Here is a 24,066-nt window from a genome sequence, read left to right as displayed (position 1 = left end):
AGAAAACGGCGTTATGAGTTAAAAGGCGTTAAGATTGCTTTTTACCGAGGAAAAGAAGAGGAGAAAAAGCTTAGCATTCGCTAGTGATGGAGGTGATTGGTCGCATACGACTTTCAGAAGCTCGAAGCTTTCCTTCACCCTTAATGCTTTCCCATGCATTAGCGGGCATGGCGTAACCTTACTTTTAATCCTATCGTGGTTGCCAAGAAAAGGCGTATCTGGATGGTGCGACGCTGACAACTCTTTTTTTATTTTATTTGCTTTTGTGGAGGGGGGGTTGTATTCCGGGATGGGTTGTCACATGCTTGGGATATGTGACGGGAAGGCCTGTTTGGCATGGGATGAGGATTGGATTGCGCATTCTTTTTCCGTATCTGTCCTCTCCATGTATGTATGTGCGTTTAAGTGGTGATGTGCTCTGTGAGTGGGAGGGTTATAATAGCGGATGGACCGGAACAGAACAGCCTGTTTTTTTTTTTTTTTTTTTTTTTTTTGGGACTCTGAGGGATGGGGTGTCAAGTATGTGGCGTGCCCTCGGCGGCCGACATCACGGGTATCGGCGCCCTCGTTGCAGAGTCTTGAGACTTGAGTTAAGGAGAAATAAAAAAAGATAGTAATCATCTTTGTGTTACACGCGGGAGTAGTGTACGAAGTATAATTATTCTTGATTAGAAAACAGAGTGCGCCATCGTGAGAAAGGCATGTGTATGAAGTACATGGCTCGCGTTGCATGGGTTGAAGTTGACTCAGTATGCTGATAGCTTGTTGCTGCCCATTACCAAGTTTAAGGGTTACATTAATGTTTGCCACTCTGATAGGCGTACATGCCGTTACAACTCAACAAGGCTGAAGCTATGAGCTGCCGTAGAGCAACCTGTTGCAGAGGCGGAAGCAATCGCTCTCCCATAGGCTGTAGATAAAGCACTGTCATTGCTATTATTCTACATTTCTCTTTCAAATGGTTTATTTATTCACCATAAACGTACCGATACCCGGCAAAAGGGAATCGGGACAATCATCTGGTCGAGTTCACTCTTTCTGGTAATCTTTACGCCCTCTCGGAAAATATCTTTGGCATAAGCAAACATTGTGTATCTCCCGCAACTACCGGCACAAACTAGAGTAGCTATACTAATTGAACTGCCAACCCAAGGATCAATGCATTTGGACTATTCTGTATTCGAATATTATAAATTTGTTCCAGAAACGCATTGGTGCTGTGTCTTGGGTTGGCACTTTGTCATCGAATATGGCTACTTGAAGCACGTCTCTGCTGAGTATGAATAGAGGCAGAGCCTTGAGTTTGCTGTTGCCTTTCATTAAAGAAATCTGAATCTTAAAATCTTTATTTAGGTTAATCTGTATCAATAGCGCCAGGCAACTTGGCAAAGTGTCGCTATATAAATCACATTAGAAAGGTGCTATATAACTATACTAAGACAATCCAATTGATGAAAACAAATTATAGCTAACATTGTAAATTATTTAAACGTTCCTAATAGATAGCTTTGATGTTTCCTCCTTTCTAGAATACTGTCTTTTGTGACTTGGAATTGGAAAACGGACTCTGTATACATGTATATGGAGGGACTATTCTCTCTATCTAAAGAGAGCAACTCGATCAAATGTTGCCTGCTAATGACTCCTATCTAATTGTAACTGTAGCAGTAGCTATGGGTAGCATGAGTTTAACAGAATTGAGTGTTAGCAATGATATAATAGCACGCGAGGTTGGCCGCGAGCTCGAATTATTTCTCCAAGCCAGTCAGTAGTCGTGGAAGTCAAACAGTTTATACCCATCTAGCATCAGTTACGACTTTACGTACTTAATATCCACAACAATACACTTAATTAGTCCATAATCCACTTGAATGGAATCATCCCCGGACAATGGCCCGTTCCATCTCCGAAAGCTATTGGTGTGGAAAAGCAGCGTATTCCAGTCTGGTGCAAATAATGTCACTGCTATGGGGGAAACTTTGCTGAAAGTCGATTTCAATAGTTTGTTTATTGCTCGTTTGCTATTAGTAGTACTTGGTACGCAAAAACTACTCATCACATATATGAAGATGACGTTGGAAGTAAGCCGAGTATAACAACACATGATTCAAAATGTCGTCACTTAGTTTCATGAATTGTTCTATACCTATGATCTATACACGTGTGAGATTATAGTACGATGCTGTAATTGTCTGTATAGTATAATATAGTTTTTGCAATACAGAAATAGCATTGTGATGATAAAGTAGCATATAAGACGGGACGCGCGAGCAATATATACATACACACACAGACATACATAATATATGTATATATATATATCTACATTTGGTTCAACTTCAAGTTTATTTGATTGAGCTAGCTGCTAGGGTTTGATGTCTTTAACCTTTACGCCTGGATACTCTCTTCCCGATCAACGACTGGGTCATTTGAACCTCAATGGCACACAACATATATTTGGTACCTTGATTCATGGTATTTAGTAGTATCTCAGAGTTGAAATGAGCACATCTCCGAATTTTCTTCCATATAGCTAGTGTAGTATTAGTGTGTCATACGTCTCTGACAAGCTTGAATAGTAATCGACTATCCTAAGCCTCGCTGACATGCATCCATAATGGGTCGCACGGTAGGCTTCTATTTTAAAATAGTTCAGTTCCTGACCGACTCCAATGCTGTTATTCTCAGCTTCTACTGCATAAGTCGTTATTGTTACCCAAATATAGCATACAGTGCAAAAAAGCCCGCCTGGCTGACGAGATGTTGCGCCACTGGATCATCAAAAGCAGCTCTGCAGCCAACGTGTATGCTGTATATACATCTCTGCACAAGCAGCTGGCAAAAGGATTTTTAATCAGCATGAAATTGGAAGAGAAATTGGAAGACCTATATGTTTTTTATGACTATGCTGTTTAATCCTAGAAGAATAAGGGTAGCAGGCAGCCAAGGGAATAGTTCGTATTACGGCCGAGGTATCATCGTCCTCGCAAGTGCTTAGCCCCAGCCAAGTGTTTGGTAATGGATACATGGAGGAGCCTCCACCTATAACTCCGGGCTGAGAGAAATCATACTTGGGTGTATGCTTATTTATTCGGATATGATTCCTTTGCATAAGTCATTGTCCCCATTTCTGCTAGCGTCTCATCACCGGCATCTCGCATCCGAAATATACACATGAAAAGCCTCACCGGAGCACCGCCATGGCAAGACGAGCCTTTTTGCCTAATCTTGTAGCTGAGAATATGTAGGAGCCCGCTTAAGCTCCGTCCTGTGCAACTTGCATAACCAACGGCTCGCAGATAGGCTCAATTGACTTGATGTTACCCTTTCCGGCAACAGCCTCGTCTACAGAGCTACAAGCACTTATTCTCTCTTCCTTACTAGCAGCACTTCAGCTCAAACTAGCAAATCCATTGCGGCTGGTTTTATTCTCTCTTTTCCCTTTTTATTCCCTCTTCTCTCTCCACGCCCCCCTCCATTTATTCCTTTCTTGCCGTGTCTTTTTTTTTTCCCTTGCTCTATTATTCATGCCCACCCCCTCCCACGCCAACTCGGTTCGTACGGCACGGCGGCCCAGCCTCCCCTCCATTTTCCCAAAGATTCCTATCCTTCCTCTAGATTGCTGCTCCTCCCCCCACCAACCGGAAAAAGAAAAGAGGGCACTTCGCCAACAGGGGAAAGGAAAAAAGCCACAGCGTCAACGGCCCTTTCAGCCTTTTGCGTCTCAATAATCCCTGGCTCAGCGGGCGATATGATGAATGCTCCCAACAGACGCAAATCCTTCGGCCAAGGGGGAGAGCCGTTCGCGTTTTTTTTCCTATTCTGGTCACAAGCAAGGATTAAGGAAGAAAAAAAAAAAAAAAAAAGCAATTAAAGAATAAAATAAAAGTGACGCTTGTGCTGTGGTCCTATGTGTGTTTGCTCCCAATGTGGACTCATCAAGTTATGGTTGATTATGCTTATGCGAATCCAGCCCCCCCTCAGAAAAGCCATGTCGCATCCAGTTCTTGGGCCGGCTGGCTGGAAGGGCCTGGTTCCAACAGCGCCCTTTGTTGTCATCGTCCTTTTGCCCTTTTGGATCCCTTGAATGCGCTATTCGTTGCGCCACGCCACTAGTTGTCAAATGGTCTGTTGGCTCGCGGACGGAGCTTCTCCGTGGCTTGTTCAAGAGCTGGAAACAAGCAATGCGCCCTTGAGAAATACGGGGTAGCGCGTCCCGGCTTTCTGCTCAAGCCCTGACTGGTGCTAATATCCGTGGCCTGTCTGCTTGGAACCAGAGGCGACTGTAGAGGGGCCCTTATCAAACGGCTGAGGCAATTCGAATGACAAACAGCAAACACGCAGCCATCTCCTTCGTGGCGCCCCCCCAAAAGGCCAAAAGGTCTTTCAGCATTGTTAGCTCAGCGCTGGGAGGCGTCTCGGTTTCTGTCATTGGGGGCGATATTTGGTTTCCCCATGCAATGCCGCACGCCATCGTCACATATGCTATTTCCAAAAGGAATTAATCCGCACAAGAGCATCGTCGTGCCATCCGGTTCGCCGTGATCCTCCCCCCGTGCGGCTACTGCGGATATATACAAAACTACGGCATATTCGTAGGAGGCGTTTTTGCGTACATATGGTCTTCCGTCCAGTTGCCCGGCAAGTGAGATTTGCATGGAAAGAAATCCTGTTTGAGATCTCGTCTTTTGCAAGGACGAAAATACTTCTCCGGGGCACACACCCCTATTCGCAAAAGACTTGGCAAGGCTCTGGTAAGCGATGGGTGTGCGGGCAATAAGCTGAAGCTGGGCTGACTCCTAGGGCTGGCTGCAAGCCTCAAATGGGGCAAGCAACAAATGCTCAGCTTTGGATGATTAGAAATCCCAAAATTTGATGGTTTTGAATGTCTAAGCGACAGCAGTGGTGGTTGGTTCTTGCTAGATTTGAGCACGAAAGCAGCTCGGTAGGCAAGTTCTGTAGCTATGGGTTTCTTGTGGTTATGACTGAATGCTTTCAGGCATGATACTAAGTGTGATGACATCTATGCTTCCTCTGTTTCGTTGTAGATTTATATATAATGAATGTACTTGTTTCGTAAATTGTAGAGCCGGTCGCCGTCTCCCAAGTATATACCCAAAGGCCAGCCTTGTCGACAAAGCAAATGGGGTCCTAAGTAGCTGTGGGCTCAACATCTCCTCGAGTTCTTCTCAGATAGGCTGTAGTCACTTTTTTAGACAACGTCCTCTGTAAAAGGAGCAGGGATTCAACACAGGTTGATAGTCTTTCTCTGATAAAAGATGGGGGCATTTCATTCTCTATTGCATCTTACAGGTAGCTTGTTTTACAATATCTTACATATCGCCAACAGGTGTCATGCTGGTATCATAGTACGAGATGAGGGAGTTTCTCAAACATATTCTACTTTTTCATCCCATCCATCTAGACATATCCATTCATATTTGGTACCAATTTGGCAATTCTTGAACGGAATACAACAAAATCAGATCTCCGAGTCCACAGCAGCACGGTTAGATGCGTCTCTGCAGCGTAACCTTCATCATAAGCGTGTCATCGTAATCAGAGGAAAGAAAAGAAAAGAAAAGAAAAGGGAGCCAGCAATTGGGTTTGGGCAGGCATATTTTTGAACATAATGGGTGAGACTGGGGCTGAGAGTAGAATAATGCAAGTCGCCGAACACTAAATGAAAGAATCTCATCGCTTTCCCGCATAATCGTACCCATTGTCGCAGATGGACAAGTCGCACAAGATCTAATTTCTCCATTTGTGAGTGGCAGCCACGCTCGCTGAGTGAGATCCAATCGCTACCAGAGCATCAGCGTCGGCCTCCCCGCCTCGCGTGTAAGGTCCTTGGATATAAATAAGAAAAGAGACATGAACATTGGCACATGCAGCTTCCCACAAAGCCCTTCTCGTCTTTGAGCCCCAAGATCGGGTTACGTAGTGTAACAATGAGTCGCGGTGTGGCGCTGCGTCATGCAATCGGTCCCCTGACGCAGATCGCCGTTTGTTGCTGCTGTGCGAGCAAGCTTGCCTGAAATGAAACAGTCCGAGGTAGGCAAGCATTGACGAGCACAACAGGCTGGTTGCTTACCATTTCCCGAGACGTCGGGGCAATCTCCTGTCTGAGTGACGAAGCTGGACGTGCCACAAAATCGAAAAGATAGCCGCATTTAGCAATCGCAGCGCTCGAAATGGCGTGGAAATGGCACCACATCACGGACATTGGGCACACCAGTCAAATAGCTTAACAGGCGGTCAAAGCCAAGACCAAATCCTCCATGGGGAGGACATCCCCAGCGTCTCAGATCCAGGTACCACCCCATGTCGTTGGATCTGGCTTTCCGGTGCGTTGGGACCTCCAGACCATGCAGGCGCATGTTGTCCTCAAGTTCGGCAAGCCGATACTCTCTCATGGATCCTCCCGCAAGCTCTCCGAGATTGGGAACAAGGAGGTCGAAGCAATCGACTGTTTGCCCCTGAGGCGGAGGAGACTGTGACTGGAGCATGTAGAAAGCTTTGATATCTCGCGGGTATTGAGTGACAAAGATGGGCATGAACGCGTCGCTCTCTGCATCATATCCGATTTTCTCAGCCAAGTATTTTTCATGTTCTGACTGGAGGCCGGATCCCCAGACGGGCTTATGTTCGAACATATGGGCCACAGGTTCGAGGATTTTGATGGCTTCTGTGTACGTTACTCGCGGCCATCTAGTCGGCGCCATAAGACCTCTCCATCTCTGTTGTAATTCCTTGACATCTACAAGGTCCTCAAATGCTAAACGCTCCGCAGGGTCTCTGGAATCAAGCCGATGCTTTTCGAGTTCCTGGGCGGCACTGCGCTGACTGAGCCCGCTAGCAAGCGACGCCAGCATTCTTTGAGCGAGGTCCATGACCTCATCCATGTCTTGAACGAAGCTCATTTCAGCTTCAAGCATATAAAACTCACTCAGGTGCCGAGAGGTGTCACTTTGCTCGGCTCGGAACGTAGGCGATAGAGTCCATACATTGCCCAGCGCTTGAGCCAGAGCCTCTAGATGGAGCTGTGATGAGACAGTGAGGTACTTGGGGTCTCTGAAGAACTCAGAAGGCCCGCCGCTCTTGACGGTGAAGGCTTCACCAGCGCCCTCGCAGTCTGATGAGGTGATGATTGGGGGGTGGGTCTGCTGAAACTTTTCATTGAAGAAGAATTGGTTTAGGATGGCCATGGCATCTGATCTTAGCCGAAGGAGTGTTGAGTTGAGAGGAGTTCGCGGTCGAAGATGTGATATTGCTCGCAAGCTTTCTGGTGTTTGATACTTGTTCTGAATGGGATATGTCTTGAGAAACGTCAGAATGGATGGACGATTCAGGGGGGAAACTATTGGAAAACGGCTTTAGCCTTACATGGGGATCAGACGAGCCGAGGATTTCTACCTCGCTGACTCGTAATTCAGTCGTAGCTGAGGCATGAGCCTGGCCATGATTTGTTCCCGTGGTATCAGACGCCTCTCCTTCTTGCACTGATATCGACGATGATGACGGCGGCAAGTTTGCTGCTTCGGCCTGTTCCGAACTATGGCCGAGATTTTGAGAACTCAGCTGGTTGTCGGCCAGGGTTTGAGTCCCTGCAATTGGACTACGACGAGCAAGGCTGTCACCTTGAGACTCTACGTTGGGCAGCAATTTAGAGGCGCTACTATGCCAGACCCCCTTGAGACGAACGGCTGCACCCGGGCGTATACTACGATGCCTGTCAGCTGCTGCTCGCCATAATGCTGGGACGAGGGCTGACGTACTCTGCGGCCAAGCTCTTGTCAATCACAGCTTGCATTGGCCTCATGGAAGATCCGTCTGTGATGTCAACGAACCGCACACTGGAGCTTTTGCGAACCGACCTAACCCAGCCGCAGACTTGCACATCCGAGACACGGCGTTCAGGCTGCCATTCTTTCAAGTCTGCCACCGTTCTGATGTCCCGAAGGCCCTGACCCTCGCCGCCACCGTCGCTAAGGACACGCACCGAATAGTATCGCCTATGAGGAAAAGGATAGCGTCGGTAGCGCCAGGCAAGCTGGCGGAGGGGATGAGACATGTTTGGATGATGGCCGCTCACGGGGACTTTAGCAATGCAGCAGAACGTGGGCAGTACGTCTCATGACGTGTGCCTCTGGACTAGGCAGGGAGATGACGCAGGGTTTGTCTTGGGTCTGCGCCGTATTAGATGCCAATGGCTATCATAGGTTTCGTCTTTAGATTGGAGAGAGGTTGCTTTTTTTGGTGGCTGAAAGCTGGGAGCAGGGATTTGGGCAGAACGAAAAAAAAAGGAAAAACTGTTGTGCCGCTGGCTACAGGCTCAAAGCGGTAAATGGTACCGCACAACATTGTTAGCGGGTACTTTGCTGGGTAGGTATGCCTTATGAGGTACTTCCTTGATCAGTGCTGCTACCAGGAATTGCATACTCCTAGTATTAGTCCTCTATGCTTGAATTTCTGCTTTCTCGCTGCTCTGCTTGTCCATCCTATTATAATGTAGGAGTGATACTAAGCTATCGAGATAGACAACAGCACTAGAGGAAGGGAAATAAAGGGTATCTACCTAGTAGCTCTAGTCACAGTATAGTGCTGTGGCGTTGCGGATAGCCACCGCTAGAGGCGTATTCCTCCTTGCAGCCACCAGCCGCTGCAGGTATCTTGCATGGTACCGCCTCATCGCTCTCGCCTTATATCCTCTCAATACTCGCTATCTGAGCAAGCCTGTAGCGTATAGCGTATACATGTCCACTACTAAGCCGGATTATTGCCTCCATCTTTCTATATTCTGCATCACCCACCAAAGGCAAGCTACTATACTTTACATGTCTGCCTGTCCGTACACTACACAAACCTCAAAAGCCGCCTCGCATTTGCTTCCTGAAGGCTCTAGGATCGCCGAAAAGCAGGCTTTGGGAGGGCGTTTCGCATCCTTCGCCCGCCTAATCTCCCTTCTCCTCTCTTGTCTTGTTGGTTGGTGGTCATTTAGTGATGAGCGCCCTCTCTGAATGGCCGTGGGAAAGACGCCATGTTCCACTCGCACCCACCACTTGTCTGGCGACTACGGCCCTTCTCATCATATCCAGAAGAAGTCATGTCGCTCCCGCGAGATTGGCTCTTGATCCGCATAGGCGGCGTCCCGGCTAGTGACCGTCCAACCAGCTGGTCTTTGCGTGTCTCAGCTCCAGCCTGACCGTCCGTCTCCGATCCTCAGCCCGTCGTCAACTATCGTGTTATCCCTAGCGAGTGCCATGGGATTGTGCAGTCGATACGGCTAGGAAGACCGAGCAGGACGCAGCCGCCGCTCTTGGCCTCCACCCTCACGAGTTTGCGTGCTGTACAATACGGTGCGGTGTAGCGCCACTTCCAACCAGATCTGTCACTCAGACCCGGGGGCCTCGAACCCCCTGACCCATGTCCTGCGCCGACGCAGACTAGTTTATAGATCCTTGCAAGGTTCGACAGGGCGAGATGAGGTATCACAGATCTTATGCGCATGCGTCCGCAACAATACTCCGGCCTATGCCAAAAACAACAGTTGCGAGTGCGCCTCGTCATGGTTTCCATCCGCTACGCTCTACCTAGACGCATCTCTTGCCGGCCTTAGCTCTCATCGAATCCAATGAGCAAGCGAATTCAGCTCCGCCCGCTGGGGACCCCCATTTTCCCCAGTGGTGTGAAGCCAGAGGCTGCATGGTGAACCATGAACGCTGTCCAAAAATGTCTAAGAGGCCCGCGGAATACACCGCACCGTATGATCTCTCTCTGGCTTTCGACCGGGGCCTATCGGCCAGGACCAGTGCTGTTGAGATCTCGCAGGTCTCTTATCCAAGGGCCAAATACTCCTTGCTCAGTCCTACTAGGCGTCAATACCACCCATCGTGCGTGTCCCGCCAGCTTGGCTGCCGGCGCCCTCGTGGGTCCCGGTATGGATTCCTGTCTTGCCGGCGAGACATAATCTACCCCCCCTAGCGGTAGTCTATCAAGCGATACTTGACACTCTTTTCAACTCGAAGACCGCTAGCCTCCAAGTTTGCTCCTTCTAACCCTGTCTGCTCGCCTGCCGTTGGTTTTTGTTCTAAACATATGGTTCAGATTCTGGACATATTGAGTCGTACAATTAAATGCAACCCCTACACCTCGCTTCACGCTCTCTCTATGTATGTTCGCTTCTGAATCACTGTCTGCCTCATTGGTCGTTGGCAACTTGGTTTGAAGAAGGGGAAACAAGGGCAGAAAAAAAGCAACTCATATCAGGCCGAGACAGTGATATATAAATGCGCTTCGCCCGCCCTGCTGACTGGTTTACTTCCCCGAGAACCCCGAGAGCGCAAAACAAACACCGATCACCCAAACTGTTATTAAATTTAGACACCTTTCTTTACAACCCGGCTTGCATCTCGTCTTCGCGCTTAGTTTATTCTGCTACACCCTTTACTTTTGCCTAGGTAAAGCCTTTGAGCATGGCTCCAACTAGATCAAGCAAGGTAAGGCCGTCCGATGTGGCGGCCGATACAAAGAGGAACTTTATACCTCTAGTCAAAGCAAACTACTCGGAAATGTTTCCACCGTACTCCATTCTTTATCGACATCCTGCAGCGCAGCTCGATGTCCCACGCCAGAAGTCAAGCATTCGCCCCCCACAGTTTCGGGTTGAATCTGGTGATCCTGTCATGAAAGCCATTTACTATGCTAAGGCGGACAGCGAGTCTAGTGAGGGAGCAAGGGGGCCAAGAATTCGAGTCCCTTTCCTCTGCGCCGCGAATGAGCGACGTCCGGGGGGAGACTGGGAAACTGGCTGCTCTGGCTATGAAGAGAAGCTGTGCCGACGAAGCAATCTCTCCGCTACGCTGGGCAGTCCCTGGCCTGCGATGGGAGAGGTCTCCAACTATCCTATCCCATCTGTTGGGGCTATTCTCTCAGACTCAGTGGTTGTATGCCGTGGGCCTCACGATCGTTACGAGCCACTTGATCATTGGTACGACCTGCCAGTTATCTCTGTTCCGCCAACACGCTGGCCCAAACTCAAGGAGAATGGAACTAAATATTCTTTCTCGGAAGAGCGGGACATGATACGGGAAAAGATCCGAGGCGCCCTTCGGATTTGCTTATACAACAACTACGATCGAGTCGTGATTGGCGATTTCGGCCTCGGCAATGGTTATCGCAATCCACCCAAGGAACTTGCGGAAATCTGGCGGGATATTTTCCTATTTGACCCAGACCTCCGTGGGCAGTTCTCCTACGTTGTTTTCGTCTTTGAAGATCCCACGCAGAGCACGACTCGCTTGATCCATGAGGAAATGGCGAAGAAAGATCGGAAGAGTAGCAGCATTTCAAAGACAAAGATGCCTCTTGGCGTAAACGATCCTACTGATATGGACATCTTTGAGCACACTTTTGACTCTGGGGAGATTGAGCGTCTCCTTTGCCGGCCAGATCCCCGATACGGACTTGACATGATCACTTCATGAAGTCTTTTCGCTGTTTCCACGGTGGTATCCATGGGCCAGCTACGAGGAGAGTGCTCGGCGAGGACGGAGGTAAGCAACAGGGCTGGAAGGCTTTCACTGCCGTTTTGACGCTAGGCAGAAGTCCGTTTCCCCGTCCCCATTCTCGGGTTTTCTCTCTCTCTCTCTTCTCTCTTCCTTTCTTTATTGGAGCTTGATCAAAAGTGGGCTGTTACAAAGAGGGAAGAGAGCTGTATTTGTGCGCTATTGGTGGCCTTGTGTGTCATTGAAAATTTATTGGCCTTTTGGTATCCTCTCCTAGCGGAGAAGGACTTCAGCGTCTGGGGTTGGGGCACTATGGAGGATAGTTTGGTATGTATGCGGGTAGATAGGCTTGGATGGACGGGCTAGACTATTCTATTAAGAGTATTACGTATCGGGATAAGCTATTTCCTTTTGGGTAACTTATGTCTCTTTTTGCCTTTCCATGGAACCTTTTTGCGTGTGCGATTGGTTGGCTACTGATGCAATTAGCGGTCGCAGGCGGCTTGAAGTCGAGCACCCCAGCTGGCTCTCAGAGCTGCCAAGGTGCGGTGTGAACCCAAGCAAGTGGTCCCATTTCCCTTTCTCTGAATTGAAGATGCGACCACCAGACGTCAGTATGTTTTTGCGACAGAGGAAAGACAGCTGACATCAGACCCCCTTCGCTAAGAATGAGCTGGCTGAGACATAGAATGGCACTACGACAGAAGGGGTGACTGGGGTGTCAACTTTGGGGGCTAGAGTGCTTGTAGACACTCATACCATGATGGCCTTTTATTTCCTATCTTCTTTTCTTTTTTCACATCCTTTCCTTTTTCTTTTTCAACGTCCAATCTACGTCCTTAGATGGCCGTCATTTGACTCCCAGAACACAGCGACTCAAAGTCAAGGTGGACCAAAGTAATTTAACATGTTCCACCCTGGAATATGAGGATCCGGATGCTTACTTGAACGTAAGCATTTGGCCGGCCCTCAAAGACGAGCTATTAGCATTGAATTATTTGGTCCAGTACTTCGTGTTCCGAATTCTTTCCGAACCAAGTGAGACGAGATTCCAAACTGTCAGGATATCTCCACTAGGCGTTTCTGAGTCCCGCGGTAATACTACAATTGCCAGAGCTCGTCCTGCTGGAGTCCCTTACTTGCGTCAAACTGCAGATACTATAAGTAATTGAAACCGGTAAAAGCTGGATGAGCGCAGCGCTAAAATATCATGACCTTTTATGATTCGCGGCTAACACGATCTACAGATAGTAATTGCCGAGACGCTATATCCAGGCGTGTGATTGTGATGACTTGGTCGAGTCAGTAAGACTGCTAGCTGCACCGGCCGTTTGAGTTGCAAGGATTATGGCTCTATCGAAAATGCAGCCTGGCAGTTGGCCGGCTCGCTTTGGACTCCATATACGGAATATGGTACAGTATGCGTATTTGGACAAATAAAACTAATAATTCTCTTCCATATAGGGGAGCGACCTGCATCATCGCCGATCGGTTTGCAGTACTCAGACAAGTCGTGCAATCCTCCCGGCCTCGGCCACTAGTCATGCTGCATTCAGCCGTACCCTGTCCTGGGCAAAACGAAAGCAAAAAAACGAGGAAATGTTGTAGTGCATAACATCTGGGATCTTGGCTACCCCACCTGAGGATCTAGAAAGGTCTTGCAAGGCTCTCTCTTTCTCTCCATCTCTCTTGGGCGGCGATGTTGTGTCAGCGGGTATTACGGAACTCGCCCTCATCAACAGAAATTGCGGGACTCACCGTCGCATAACCTCTCCAACTGGCTTCCAACTCCCTATGCTACAATGCTGGGTATCAAAGATGCTCGAGCTAGGTAGTTACGCAAAGAAACAAGGCTATGTCCAGAAGGTGTAGGGCGCAAACAAGCGTTCTTCGGGGCTTAAATTCTGCGGCCGCATGGGAGACTAGCTAGCATCTAGTTGCTTTCATCCATTAGGAAGGCCGGCACCTGCAGGAAGTGCAGTGCATGGGACAAGGCAGCATACGCCAAGTTTGCATTAGCTTCATCGCCGTACCCGGACAATGTGTATATACGCTTGGTGCTCTTGCAAACGGGTTTCCGGAGTACTCCGTAAGAGAACACGTTCTCGTACGAGGAGGACGTGCTAGATTTTTACGCAACATCCCAGCACTACCATTTCGCAGATGACAGGGGGGACTCGATTTTTTTGGTCTTCAGACGCCTTGGCGAATGTCACTGGCTCTCCGCTGTTGCTTGGTAGTAGTGTGGTGCACACCTTTCCCAACACTCTTGCTTCGCTGCTTTTCAATACCGTCTACTAATTTATTGATTTTATGAGCATGCTCGTTTTGAACATTGGCATCGTAAGATGCGATCTCGATACGGGAAAACGGCTCAGCGGGCAAGATTACGCAGGTCGCTCATCTATCGGACTTTAGGATGGCGCACATGTCGTATCGTTTATTCGTATATGCGTATCTGTAAACGCTTTTGCTTCGCAGACGCCCTTCCTCTTCGCAAATGCCCCACCTTTTCCGTAAACGCCTTTCTTCCTTCTCTCGCAGAAGAAAAAAATAAAATAAAAGAAGGAGGCTAATACATGCTAGTTAGTATACAATGCTAAACCAGCAACCAAGCAAGGGCGACGTGTCACTCAGGCCAAAGTCGACTAAGAAACATTTAACCCTCAATAATCGTCAATCGGCATCCTCCCGCCACTAGGGCTTCCTTAGCAAACAAACTTGGTAAAAGGTCAAAGAAATCTCGCCGCGTAGATGCCGGCAACCCCTAACTTTGTGATCTGACCACTTACTGCTCAATATAGGTATGTGTGCTGACCATTTGCTGTCCAATGTATATGGGCCGACCAGGCGCTGTTTAATATATGTTTGCTGACCACTTGCTGTTCCAAGTGAAGCAGAGACTATCGGCGCAATACTAATGTTGCTACTATACATAATTATCCCTCCTCTCACAAACACGATCCGCATCGCGACAACCATGTCAGGGCATAAAGTAGCATCGGCAAACGGTCTTAATCATCATTTTGTTGACCGCACCCCTCCACAGCACCGGAATGTGTTGCCTAAACAGGGATCCTTGACAGCATAAGGCTGTGGGGTTATGGTTTGCTTTTCCGGTGTATCCTACGCCTTTCGTCTTTGTCTTTTTTTCCTCTTTTTTCCTCTCTTGGAGTTTTGAGGCCCCGCCGCCCGGTTTCTTCTTTGCTTCTCTCTCTCTGCTCTACAATCCTGGGCTGATGCCTTACAACTAGTACGTGAAAGCTGAATCCCAGAGCAAACAAATATCCCTTTTAGGTAGCCTAGTCTCGTATTACTGAACTGTTTTCCTCCTTTTACATATGCCGAGGTAATACAGCTCATGGACCGGGTTGTCTGTATGAGCAGCGCGTAAATCTGACATGAATATCATTTGCCGATTGATGTCTATCTCTACCTTTTTTTCTGTTGGTCCGCTCGTTTAGAACCAACAACGACTTATAGCCGCCGAAGTAACTCATTCGACCCATCATCTGTCAGCGACCCAGGCTTCCACAAATTTATAGACAGCCAACCGCGGGGTGGAACTTTGCGGGCATGCGGTTTTACTTCGTATGATGTATGAAAAGCCGAGGTTTTTCATACTGCTTGTGTGTGCGTCTCGGCCTTGGTAATAGAGTTGACTACAACGACTTCTGTCTCAACCTTTTTTGGTTGCAATTATAATAACGCCTTGCAGTGACAGTAGCTAATACAAATAAGCTATAAACAAAAACATCCCTACAGAGATTCATATAGTATAAATTGTACTATTTACTGTACATACGAAGTAAGATACGCTATAATGTGAATACCAAACACCCCCTTTTACAAGAATTGCTGCAAAAATCTACCGTAAACATCTACCGTAAACATCTACCGCGAAAATCTACCGCGAAAATCTACCGTGAAAATCAGCTATGAAAATCAGTTATGAAAACCAACCGCGGTAGCCGTAAAAATTAGCTATAAAATCAGCTGCAAAAAACAGTTATAAAAAACAGTTGTAAAAAACAGCTGTTATAACCGGCTGAAAAAACCGGCTGCAAAAAACAGCGGCTACATAAGTATATACATAGTGCAAATATTTGTATTTTAAACGGCTGAGATGTATAAAAGTGGATCTGGAGATAAGAAATAAAGATTTAATTGGTTTAAAGCCGTGTTATTTTTCTGTATCCAGGGTATTTCAAGTGAAAATCAAAAGGTGCACTGTGAGGCGCACAGTGTTGAGGCTCGAGCAGTTACGTATAGTCAACCGTAACTGAGGTCGAGGACGTTTCAATAACTGGGCGACAAAATGATACCCCACAGCCCTATATACATGTAATCTTCACCATAGTACAGAGCAGATATTGATAGTTTATTAAGCTAAAATTTAAAACTATTTATTGGTCACATTAGCCCGCCGCGCTTCCTTTATGAGAGAGGTCGGCCCTTTCGCTCGGCCGAAAATACAACGGCGGCTCACCCCATATGCGAGCGGCAGGCGGAATAAGCGAGACGAGCTGCACGGCGCGACTCAGTGGAACAGCAACAGGCAGCAAGAAGGATTCGGTGACCCGGGGAGGATCCCCTTTCTTGTACTTTGTATGAGATGATGAACTGCGGAGGAGCTTTTCTGTATACATGCTTTGTGGGTACCTATGTACTATGTTTACCAATACTTACCCTTTTGGTGATTAGTTTGCCGAAGTCATGAGATTATTGTGTCCAAGATACCTACTTCTTGCTATTACTGTTCTCGGCACTTGTCAGTTTGCTGCCTCTCTTCCTCTCACACGCCCGTTGACGTTCAACCTTGCCATCTCACTATACTCAACCTGAAACCGAACTCCATTTTCTGGCCCCCTCAGTTTTCCTCTCCCCGTATAACAAGGTAACAAAGAGAGCTGAAAGAGGGAAAAAAGAGCTGAGACGGGCACAAATTTCATCCGAAAGGCTGTACTGTACGGAGTACTTTTCCGAAAATTCTTACGGCCGTTTATGAGGCTTGATTCCAATTTTAATTGCCTGCCACGATCTGCATCCTTCCGCGGGCTCGTTCCGAAGGGAGAGAGACGCGGTGGCGTGTTGTACCGTATTATATATCTCAATGACTCGATGACATGCAGAGCCGCTAAGCCACAATCCTAATACTACACAGCACATTACAATGAGCGAGAGCCGCTTAATAACTTTTTGTAACAGTCTCTCTCTATTTCTCTCTTTTTAACTTTATTCTTGGCTTCCTTCCTTACCAGCCTATCCTTTTTTCATCGCCCAGAGGAATGACAGTGATATGAATCAGATAATATCTATTAAAACAGGAAAAAATATTTATGTTCATTTATAATATATAAAACAAAGGCTATCCGTAGAAAAATTTAACGACGTATTAATGCAACGCAATACATACACATCAGTGCTGCAGCGTCTCCCGCAGTATCAAACATCAATACTATTACTTTCAATGCTTGATTTGGGGGGCAATTTAGCATTGGCCTATTGTGCTGGCACTTTCTGTACCGTGGTTACCCAAAGCGTACGCCTCACATATGAATCAGCGTTGACGTCCCCCCAACACTGGCTATACTAGACACCTCTTTTCTTCTTTTTTGAGAGTCTTATGAATAGCAAGTAATAAACAATGCACAACTTTTTTGGTTACTTTTTTTGCAGCATCACAATTGACGCCATGGCTTCTGTATTTACCAGTACGATGGCCTCAGTCCCGCAAAGTTAGCCATTACAGCCGTTGCTTCTCCATCATCCTTCTTACGCTGTCCGCTCAACTGTTGAAAAATACCAATGTTAGCTTTCTAAGATTCTAGTAGAGAATGGGATGGACACAAGGATTTGTTAGATAGACATACCTCAAGCTGAACTCCCCGGTGAACGTGAACGAGCCAATCGACGTAACTTTGCGCTTCATTGTTTCGATCCTCCACCAGCGTTCGTGCAAATTCGTACTCTGCTCCGTCAATTCCCTGGCGCGCCAACTGTATTGTCAGGCCCTTTGATCCCCTCATGCTCTTCAAGAACTCAAGAATGTTGCGGACCTGAGCACTGAGATGGGTCTCTAGCACCGGCAATGATGATGTGTAGGCGTCCAAGCCCTTGAGAGAGTCGTGGCCTTCGCCGAAGAGGTCGGTGATCAAGTTTGGCGATGTCTGAGAGTGGAACCACAGCAAACACTGCTGTCCGTTGTCCACCAAATAAACACCACCGGTCTCGACGCGCGAGAATGAAGCTCGAACAGAAGGCGGCAACTTGAGGTGACCGGTTTCTGCGTCTGCAAAGCCCTCCTCAGGCTGAAGGTTATGGATAGCAATCATCCTGGGGTAAATATACAAGCTGAGCTCCAAAGGTCCTATGCTCCTGACCATACGCAAATCGTGGACTCTCCGATCAGAATTTTCGACGCCACCTTTGAAGGCTCTGCACTTCAGGAGACCTAACATGTACATGCAGAATTCCTTGAGCTTCTCGGGCATGACTAATTGGCCTGGTGGATACTGGTTCGCGGAATGCTTCCTGTAGCTGGCCATGATATCAATTGTTCGCTCGGTTAGCCAATTCCTGATATCCTTGAGATTACTTGAGGTAGTCGCAAGCTTGGTGCTAGCCTCCTTGGCCAAGATACCAATAACGGCGTCTTGATCAGCAAACTTCATGCACTGCCGAATGGCCTGTTCCTTGGTGCTTGACTCCTTAGATGTATCGCTAACGCTAGCAATCACGTTGGAGCATCGTACGCGCCGCTGTCCAGAGGCAGCAGTGTAGAGAAGAGCCGTCTGGAAATGGGCGTCCAGCTTGGGGTCCAGCTTGCCGTCGTAGCTGAAGGATACACCGAGCGCCTTATCCGCATCGACGACGCCAATTTCCAAGTCGGCGCCGAAAGTGTGCTGGACAAAGTTGCCATGGTATCCCTCCACTTGCAGTCCATTTGAACAACGGACCTTCATGAGCGCCTGATAGCCCGTTTCTCTCGTAACGGCATGCGTAATCTCCAGTGACAGCTTGGCACCATCTCGCGGGGAGATGAAGTTGGGGTAGTAGAAAGTCTCGCCACCAGTTGTTGAGGCAACATGGCCTATGGTTGCAACATCCAGATAACCGCCAGACGGCGCAGCAAGGAAAAAGTCAACGCCAATTCCTGAGGAAGTCATCTTCTCAGAGACCTTCTTCCAAGCAGGATGCTCCGTTGTATACAGCTTTTTGTCCAGCTCGCCGCCAGGGTGGTTGCCGTCATCACGCATGAACAGCCTACCAGGGCCCCAAGTTGGCAAACTAGAGCAGGAGCAAATTACCTTGCCTCCTGTTGTCTCTAGCGCAGCTACAGCGGCGTTGAGCGTAGCCAGCAGAGCAGGCTCTGGGTTTTTGATAGTAGCAAACATCTCAGGAAGACGGGTTAACAGAGAAGTGATGATGGCTTTTGATTCGTAGGGATCGACAAAGAGTCCCTCGCCAAGAGGAAGGAATGGATCCTCCAAATCGGGCATAATCATCATATGGGCCTGGTCCAGTTGTGGCTGAATTTCCAATGTCAGTAAGGTATGTCGATATAAATCACTCAGTCATTTTGTACTATCCACTTACGTTGATGTTGTAAAAATGAATGTCCTTGTCGTATGTGATGAAGCCAACTTTGGCTCCCTCGGGTATCCTTCGCTTCGGCTCATTGCTCTCATCTTTTTCTTCATCGTCTCCTCCGTACAGGGCTGAGAGAATACCTTCACAGAATGTCTCCAGGAAGCCCTTGTTATACGATTCTTGGGTGACATCGATGATAAACAACCACCGGAGGCCGACGGGCTCTCTGGTCCAGTACTCCTTGGGGACAACAAACTCGACAGTACCCCGGTGAAGCTCCGGTCGTTGATCTCGGTCTAGCCGCACTCCTTGAGGGGTAATAGCGCAGAAATACTCTGGCGGCGTGTCGTTGGGGTATGAGCAAAGATTGCACACAAACTTATTACCGCCAGATCGAAACATCATGAACGGGTTGATGTAGGCTCGACATCTTCGGCAACGTGGCGGTCCGGCTTCGCCATAGTCAAGAACGGGAATTTCTGCTTCGCCGGCCTGGAGGGGAGCCAGGGGCTGAATGAGCATGCCAAGGGGCAGACCGGTTGCGTGTAGGCCCTCGGACGTTGTTGGGATATTGTTTAGCGTAAGTCGAGTATATTTAGGGGAGGAATTGCCCTGGTCAAAGGCAACGAACGAGACCGTTGCAGGAGGAGGGACATGGCGCTCAAATGTCGGATATACATTCTTGAAGAAGTGCTGTTGGATCGAGTCTCTTGCAGCCGGTATACTGGGCATGTCGTCTGCCGAGAGTTGGCCGCCAGAGCCCACAGCGGGCCCAGTAGGTTGTCCGATGGGTTCGTCGTCGTCGTCGGTAGAGAGAAAGCGTTCGACCGATGCCATGTTTCCGGGGGCGAATGGAGCTGCGGGAGAGAATGGAGCTCCGACAGGCACCGGGAATTGGTTTGGATTGGCCATCTGAGGGCTTGCCAGAGGGCTTGCAAACTGCCCTCCCAGAGCCGGACTGTTGACATTGAGGAACTGCTCGGCAGGCGTTCCTAGTGGCATCCCATTGAAGGCCTGTGACGAGCCAGTCGGCTCAACGCTATGGTAGGCGTGTCTATCCTTCTTCTTCTTCCTTGCAGAAGCAGCACCCCCCGCATCGGCGCCCAAGTTCATTCCCCCAAGCTGTGCTGCAAGGGCACCATCCTGCGATGGCATTGGAGATCCAGGAAAGCTCTGCGGCGGACCATAGCCTGGCGTCATTGGCGGTCCGAAGCCTGGCGTCATTGGTGGCCCATAGCCAGGAGTAGCTGGTGGTCCGTAGCCTGGAGTGGTTGCTGGCCCATAGCCGGTAGTTCGCGGCGGCTGCATGCCCAGGTGAGCATACTGGGGAGCGCCAAAGGCTGCCTGAGGGGCATATGGCGATGGAGGAACCGACTGCTGGAATTGCTGAGGAGCCGGAGCCGACGTCTTGTTGGGATCGTTGGGGTCGAGGGGCTCGCCGTGGCCCAGCGCGTGGTACTGAGTATAATCCATAGTTGTTGTGTAGAAGTGGCGATATCAGACGAGCATGCGCCGACAAAAGCTGGCAAAACGAGGGGTCTATTGTGAGACAAGCGCAGAAGAGGCAGAACCAACAAAGCAAAATTAAAAAGGTCAGTGACGGCTAGGCAAGCTTAGGAACGCTTCCATGATCCTCATCCACAAGGCCGGCTCGCAAAAGGTCGTGATGCTGGAAAGCGCCCTCACGGTCTAATGAAGCTGTTCCTTGCCTCGGTGGCCTTTTCGCGACTTTCTACAATCGTGGCTTCAGAACCTCGTTGCCGCTTGTCTCTGATTGGCCTAGCCTGCTACCGAGCTATCAGTGGCTTATCGGTCCCTATCGCGACAAGGGGCTTTACCCCACATGTATATACAGAGCATCAGCCGCTGTATCGGGGCCTCTCTCGCACGTGCACGATCACATGGAATGGGCCGTCTAAGAAGCGTCTAGCCATTGGGTGTAAGTCAAAAGATGGAGACGGTCTGGGAGAGGGTCATGTATACAAAAAAGCGAGGGTCGGGCTTGAAAAACGCATGAGGTTTGCGGCCTCTGGCAATGATGGAAGATTTCGTGGAGAGCGCTCATTTTTCTTGGGCCATTATATGTTTTTGACTGACGGCTAAGTGACTGTCCAATGGCTGAGATAAGAATACATGTGTGTGGACATGTATTAAACAGGACGGACGTTGGGCCAATCCGCTGTAGATTGGGTCATATTGCATGATAAGCACATACAGACAAATGAGCTTTTGGACTTGCACGACTCTTTTTCTCTCTGTTAATTCTTCTTTTTTTTTCAGTTTGAAAATAATAGCAGCACTCGAAGCACAATCAATTATAACTTTGCAGGTGCTCTGGCGACCGGATTGGTGTGCCTTACTTCGTCGGAGCGCCACGGTCATCAAGCATGACATGATTCAGGCATCTGTGAGCTATCATTCGACAACAGGCACCGCACCAGGCTCTTCTCGATAGGTCGCATATATGTAAGAGACAGGTGTCCCTATCCGACTGAATGCTGGCAACTGATTACTTGCCTACTCCTGCACGATGAATTGTTAAGTGCTCCCGCTGCGGAAGCCGTGGATCACTCCGGGGTGTCATTGGCGGACAGTAGTGCATCTGCGCGATAGGCCAGTAAAGCGCGTGTAAGACGTTAACAAGTCAATGCAGGAGTCTGCATCAATGCCTAGCACTCCCGCAATCTGAAAAGTGATTGATTCAAATATATGAAATTCGAAGAAGCAGACTGTCTGGGTTGGGCACAGCTGTAGAAGTGGTTGGGCTACGTGTTGTGGCAGAGTCGAAGTGCGGGGATCGCAGAGGCGATGACGGCGTCGCGCCCGGTGCCAGATATCGTCGCAAAACAAGGTATAAAACGACAATTTAGACGAGGGAAAAAAGGAATAAGCTCATTTAATGCAATAAAATGTTCGATGCCGCAATAAAATAGACATGCTGGTGTTGTTTTGCGTCGCTATGCGACCATATAGGGTACTGGGTGGTCATTGGACCCTGGAAAGGATGACATGACATGGTGCAACAATCCGGAGCTACGAAGCCGCGGCGCAAGAGTGTAGCAGGACGTAATTTGAAACTTGGGAGGGATGAAATAGGACGAAAGGACTTCTATGATCTAACGGAAGCGAACAAAAACAATATTGCAAAGGAACAGTAGGAGATATGCTCCCGAGAGTGGCAAATGTGAGACGGTGACCGAGCCTTCAGTCGCATGACCATCCGCCACTCCGGCAGCGGGCAGTTTTGGAATCGCCATAACTCACCACAAAGATGGGTTACAATTATAAAAAAGAATGAAATCAATTCACAGATTACCCAAATTTATGCTAGAAGCAAAAAATTCAAAATTTATAAGGCTGCTGTGAGGCTGTGTGGCGGAAAAGCGTTGCGACGGTGATCTCTGGATAGCTTCACGGGTGCATCATGGGCGACTGGCGCGACACACGGTCAAAAAAGTGACTTTGACTATCAACGACAAAAGACACACCAAGACGAGCAATGGTCGAAATAAAAATAGCACTGGCGAAAAGCCCGAGAAACAAGCATTCACAACCAGCCATTCACGGGGTCGCGAACGGGGGGTGCCGTCGCGCAATTCAGAATGCGACAACGCATAGGGCGAGCGACACCTTGGACCATCAAACGCAAACCACGTCTTTTGGCGATGACCCGCCGCCAGAACGCAGCGCTTACAACATACAACACTACGGCCGCATCTGGGATTCCTGACGTCAAAGAGCGCGGCAGATGAAAGGCAGAAATGGCCAGTTCTAAAAATGACTCACTGGACAAGGTAAAGGAGGGTCGCAGGCGAAAAGAAAAACAAAGAGAAGAGAGGGACAGGAATTTTCGCAACGTCGAGGTTTCGGGGGGAGCGGTCGAGCCTCAGATCAGAGGTCGAGGTACACGGCGGACGAGGTGATGTTGGCGCTGGCCAATCAGAAAATTGGTCACGAGGCAAGGGATTATTTTCGCAGCCGAACTGGCGTCGATTTTTACTTTGGAAGCATAACAAGACTTGTGGGGCGCGCCAGAGGTAAGGACTTTGTACCGGTACTTCCAAACCGCAAGGTACCGGAGGACAACGATGCGGGCCATGCTTTGGGCAGCTCTTTTTTTTCCTTTTTTTCCCTTTTTTTATTTTTCCAAATACTTGTCCCCCCTCCATTTTCTCTGTCTGTTTCTTTTTTGAGTAGCAATCTCTTTTGTCATCCTTGCTCTTTTCTGGCATGGCCGGACAAGGACGGGAATAATTCTTCTTGTCGTATGTACACTGGTCGGCATTGAGCAAGCCTAATCAGAGGGTTTGGAGGTTGGAGTTGGGATATCTCCTTCTCCAAATCAGAAAGAGGTGGAAAGTTTCTTTTCTTCCACGCCATGGTGCTGGTAAATGAAAGAAAGCTTGGCTTGGGAGCTGCGCTGGCACCATAAAAGGGACGCCGACGGGGTATTAGTTACAGTAGATAGAGTACGGCAGACAGAGGGCGAGAGAGGGAGAGAAAGAAACGTGGTGGTGGGTGGTGGGTGGTGGGCGTGCCAAGTTGCTCGATGTGTATGGATGGCACCGCAGATTGTAAGAAAGCCATCAGTGCTGAGATTTGGCTTGCGCAGGATCGCTTCCCGGCCGGGGAGAAGAGGGGCCCTCCCACTCTGGCTTGTACCGGTACTTGCGCTAGAAGGCGGCCTCGAAGCAGCAACGCAGGTGTGCCGCCGGGATCGCGGCCAAACAAAGGCCAGCGCTGTAGGTGTGGGTGACGGTGACGACGAGGGTCTGGCCACTGGCCCGTTAGCGGGGGCTCCACCGGAGCTCTAGCGGCCTGGAGGTACATGCTGCCGTGGCTTTGTGGCAGACAGGGGACCAGCTGCCCGCCCAGAGCTGCGAAGCTAGCAGCGCAGAGCTCAGGACCTACTGATTGCGGCGCTGCCCCCGCCCCGTATATAAACAAGCCCCATCGCCCTCCCACG

The 24,066-nt window shown here is 48.9% G+C and overlaps 4 protein-coding genes across 4 annotated transcripts; 2 read left to right on the top strand and 2 right to left on the bottom strand.

Annotated features, from left to right (window-relative positions):
- The first annotated feature begins 2,936 nt into the window (after positions 1–2,936).
- GGI43DRAFT_407447 (uncharacterized protein) lies at positions 2,937–3,866 on the top strand. The gene has a single exon (XM_083206226.1). It carries the CDS (start codon positions 3,318–3,320, stop codon positions 3,729–3,731), a length of 414 nt encoding a protein of 137 aa, XP_083059898.1. The 5' UTR covers positions 2,937–3,317; the 3' UTR covers positions 3,732–3,866.
- Positions 3,867–5,900: 2,034 nt separating this feature from the next.
- GGI43DRAFT_73467 (asparagine--tRNA ligase SLM5) lies at positions 5,901–8,508 on the bottom strand. Its single transcript, XM_083210228.1, has 3 exons — positions 7,779–8,508; positions 7,387–7,723; positions 5,901–7,319 (listed from the first exon to the last, which is right to left on the bottom strand). The coding sequence occupies exons 1-3, from the start codon at positions 8,072–8,074 to the stop codon at positions 6,174–6,176; spliced, it is 1,779 nt and encodes a 592-aa protein (XP_083059897.1). The 5' UTR covers positions 8,075–8,508; the 3' UTR covers positions 5,901–6,173.
- A 1,240-nt stretch (positions 8,509–9,748) lies between these two features.
- Positions 9,749–11,718, top strand: GGI43DRAFT_73105 (uncharacterized protein). The gene has a single exon (XM_083210227.1). The coding sequence runs from the start codon at positions 10,476–10,478 to the stop codon at positions 11,484–11,486; it is 1,011 nt and encodes a 336-aa protein (XP_083059896.1). The 5' UTR covers positions 9,749–10,475; the 3' UTR covers positions 11,487–11,718.
- Positions 11,719–16,945: 5,227 nt separating this feature from the next.
- On the bottom strand, positions 16,946–20,813 carry GGI43DRAFT_73902 (uncharacterized protein). Its single transcript, XM_083210229.1, has 3 exons — positions 19,107–20,813; positions 17,381–19,039; positions 16,946–17,299 (listed from the first exon to the last, which is right to left on the bottom strand). The coding sequence occupies exons 1-3, from the start codon at positions 20,571–20,573 to the stop codon at positions 17,216–17,218; spliced, it is 3,210 nt and encodes a 1,069-aa protein (XP_083059895.1). The 5' UTR covers positions 20,574–20,813; the 3' UTR covers positions 16,946–17,215.
- Positions 20,814–24,066: the final 3,253 nt, after the last annotated feature.

Source organism: Trichoderma evansii, assembly GCF_050947405.1.
Source record: "Trichoderma evansii strain SZMC 28006 chromosome Unknown GGI43scaffold_12, whole genome shotgun sequence".
In the NCBI taxonomy this organism is placed as follows: Eukaryota; Fungi; Ascomycota; class Sordariomycetes; order Hypocreales; family Hypocreaceae; genus Trichoderma; species Trichoderma evansii.
Note: the sequence above shows the minus strand (reverse complement) of the source record. Positions and strands in the feature narration are given on the sequence as shown.

Coding starts and splice junctions, on each gene's coding strand:
- GGI43DRAFT_407447 (XM_083206226.1), top strand. CDS start 3,318: ATGTTACCCTTTCCGGCAACAGCCTCGTCTACAGAGCTACAAGCACTT.
- GGI43DRAFT_73105 (XM_083210227.1), top strand. CDS start 10,476: ATGGCTCCAACTAGATCAAGCAAGGTAAGGCCGTCCGATGTGGCGGCC.
- GGI43DRAFT_73902 (XM_083210229.1), bottom strand. CDS start 20,573: ATGGATTATACTCAGTACCACGCGCTGGGCCACGGCGAGCCCCTCGAC. Junction 19,040..19,106: donor TTCATTTTTACAACATCAAC/GTAAGTGGATAG, acceptor TTGGAAATTCAG/CCACAACTGGACCAGGCCCA. Junction 17,300..17,380: donor ACCGGGGAGTTCAGCTTGAG/GTATGTCTATCT, acceptor ATTTTTCAACAG/TTGAGCGGACAGCGTAAGAA.
- GGI43DRAFT_73467 (XM_083210228.1), bottom strand. CDS start 8,074: ATGTCTCATCCCCTCCGCCAGCTTGCCTGGCGCTACCGACGCTATCCT. Junction 7,724..7,778: donor GACAAGAGCTTGGCCGCAGA/GTACGTCAGCCC, acceptor CAGGCATCGTAG/TATACGCCCGGGTGCAGCCG. Junction 7,320..7,386: donor TCGGCTCGTCTGATCCCCAT/GTAAGGCTAAAG, acceptor ACGTTTCTCAAG/ACATATCCCATTCAGAACAA.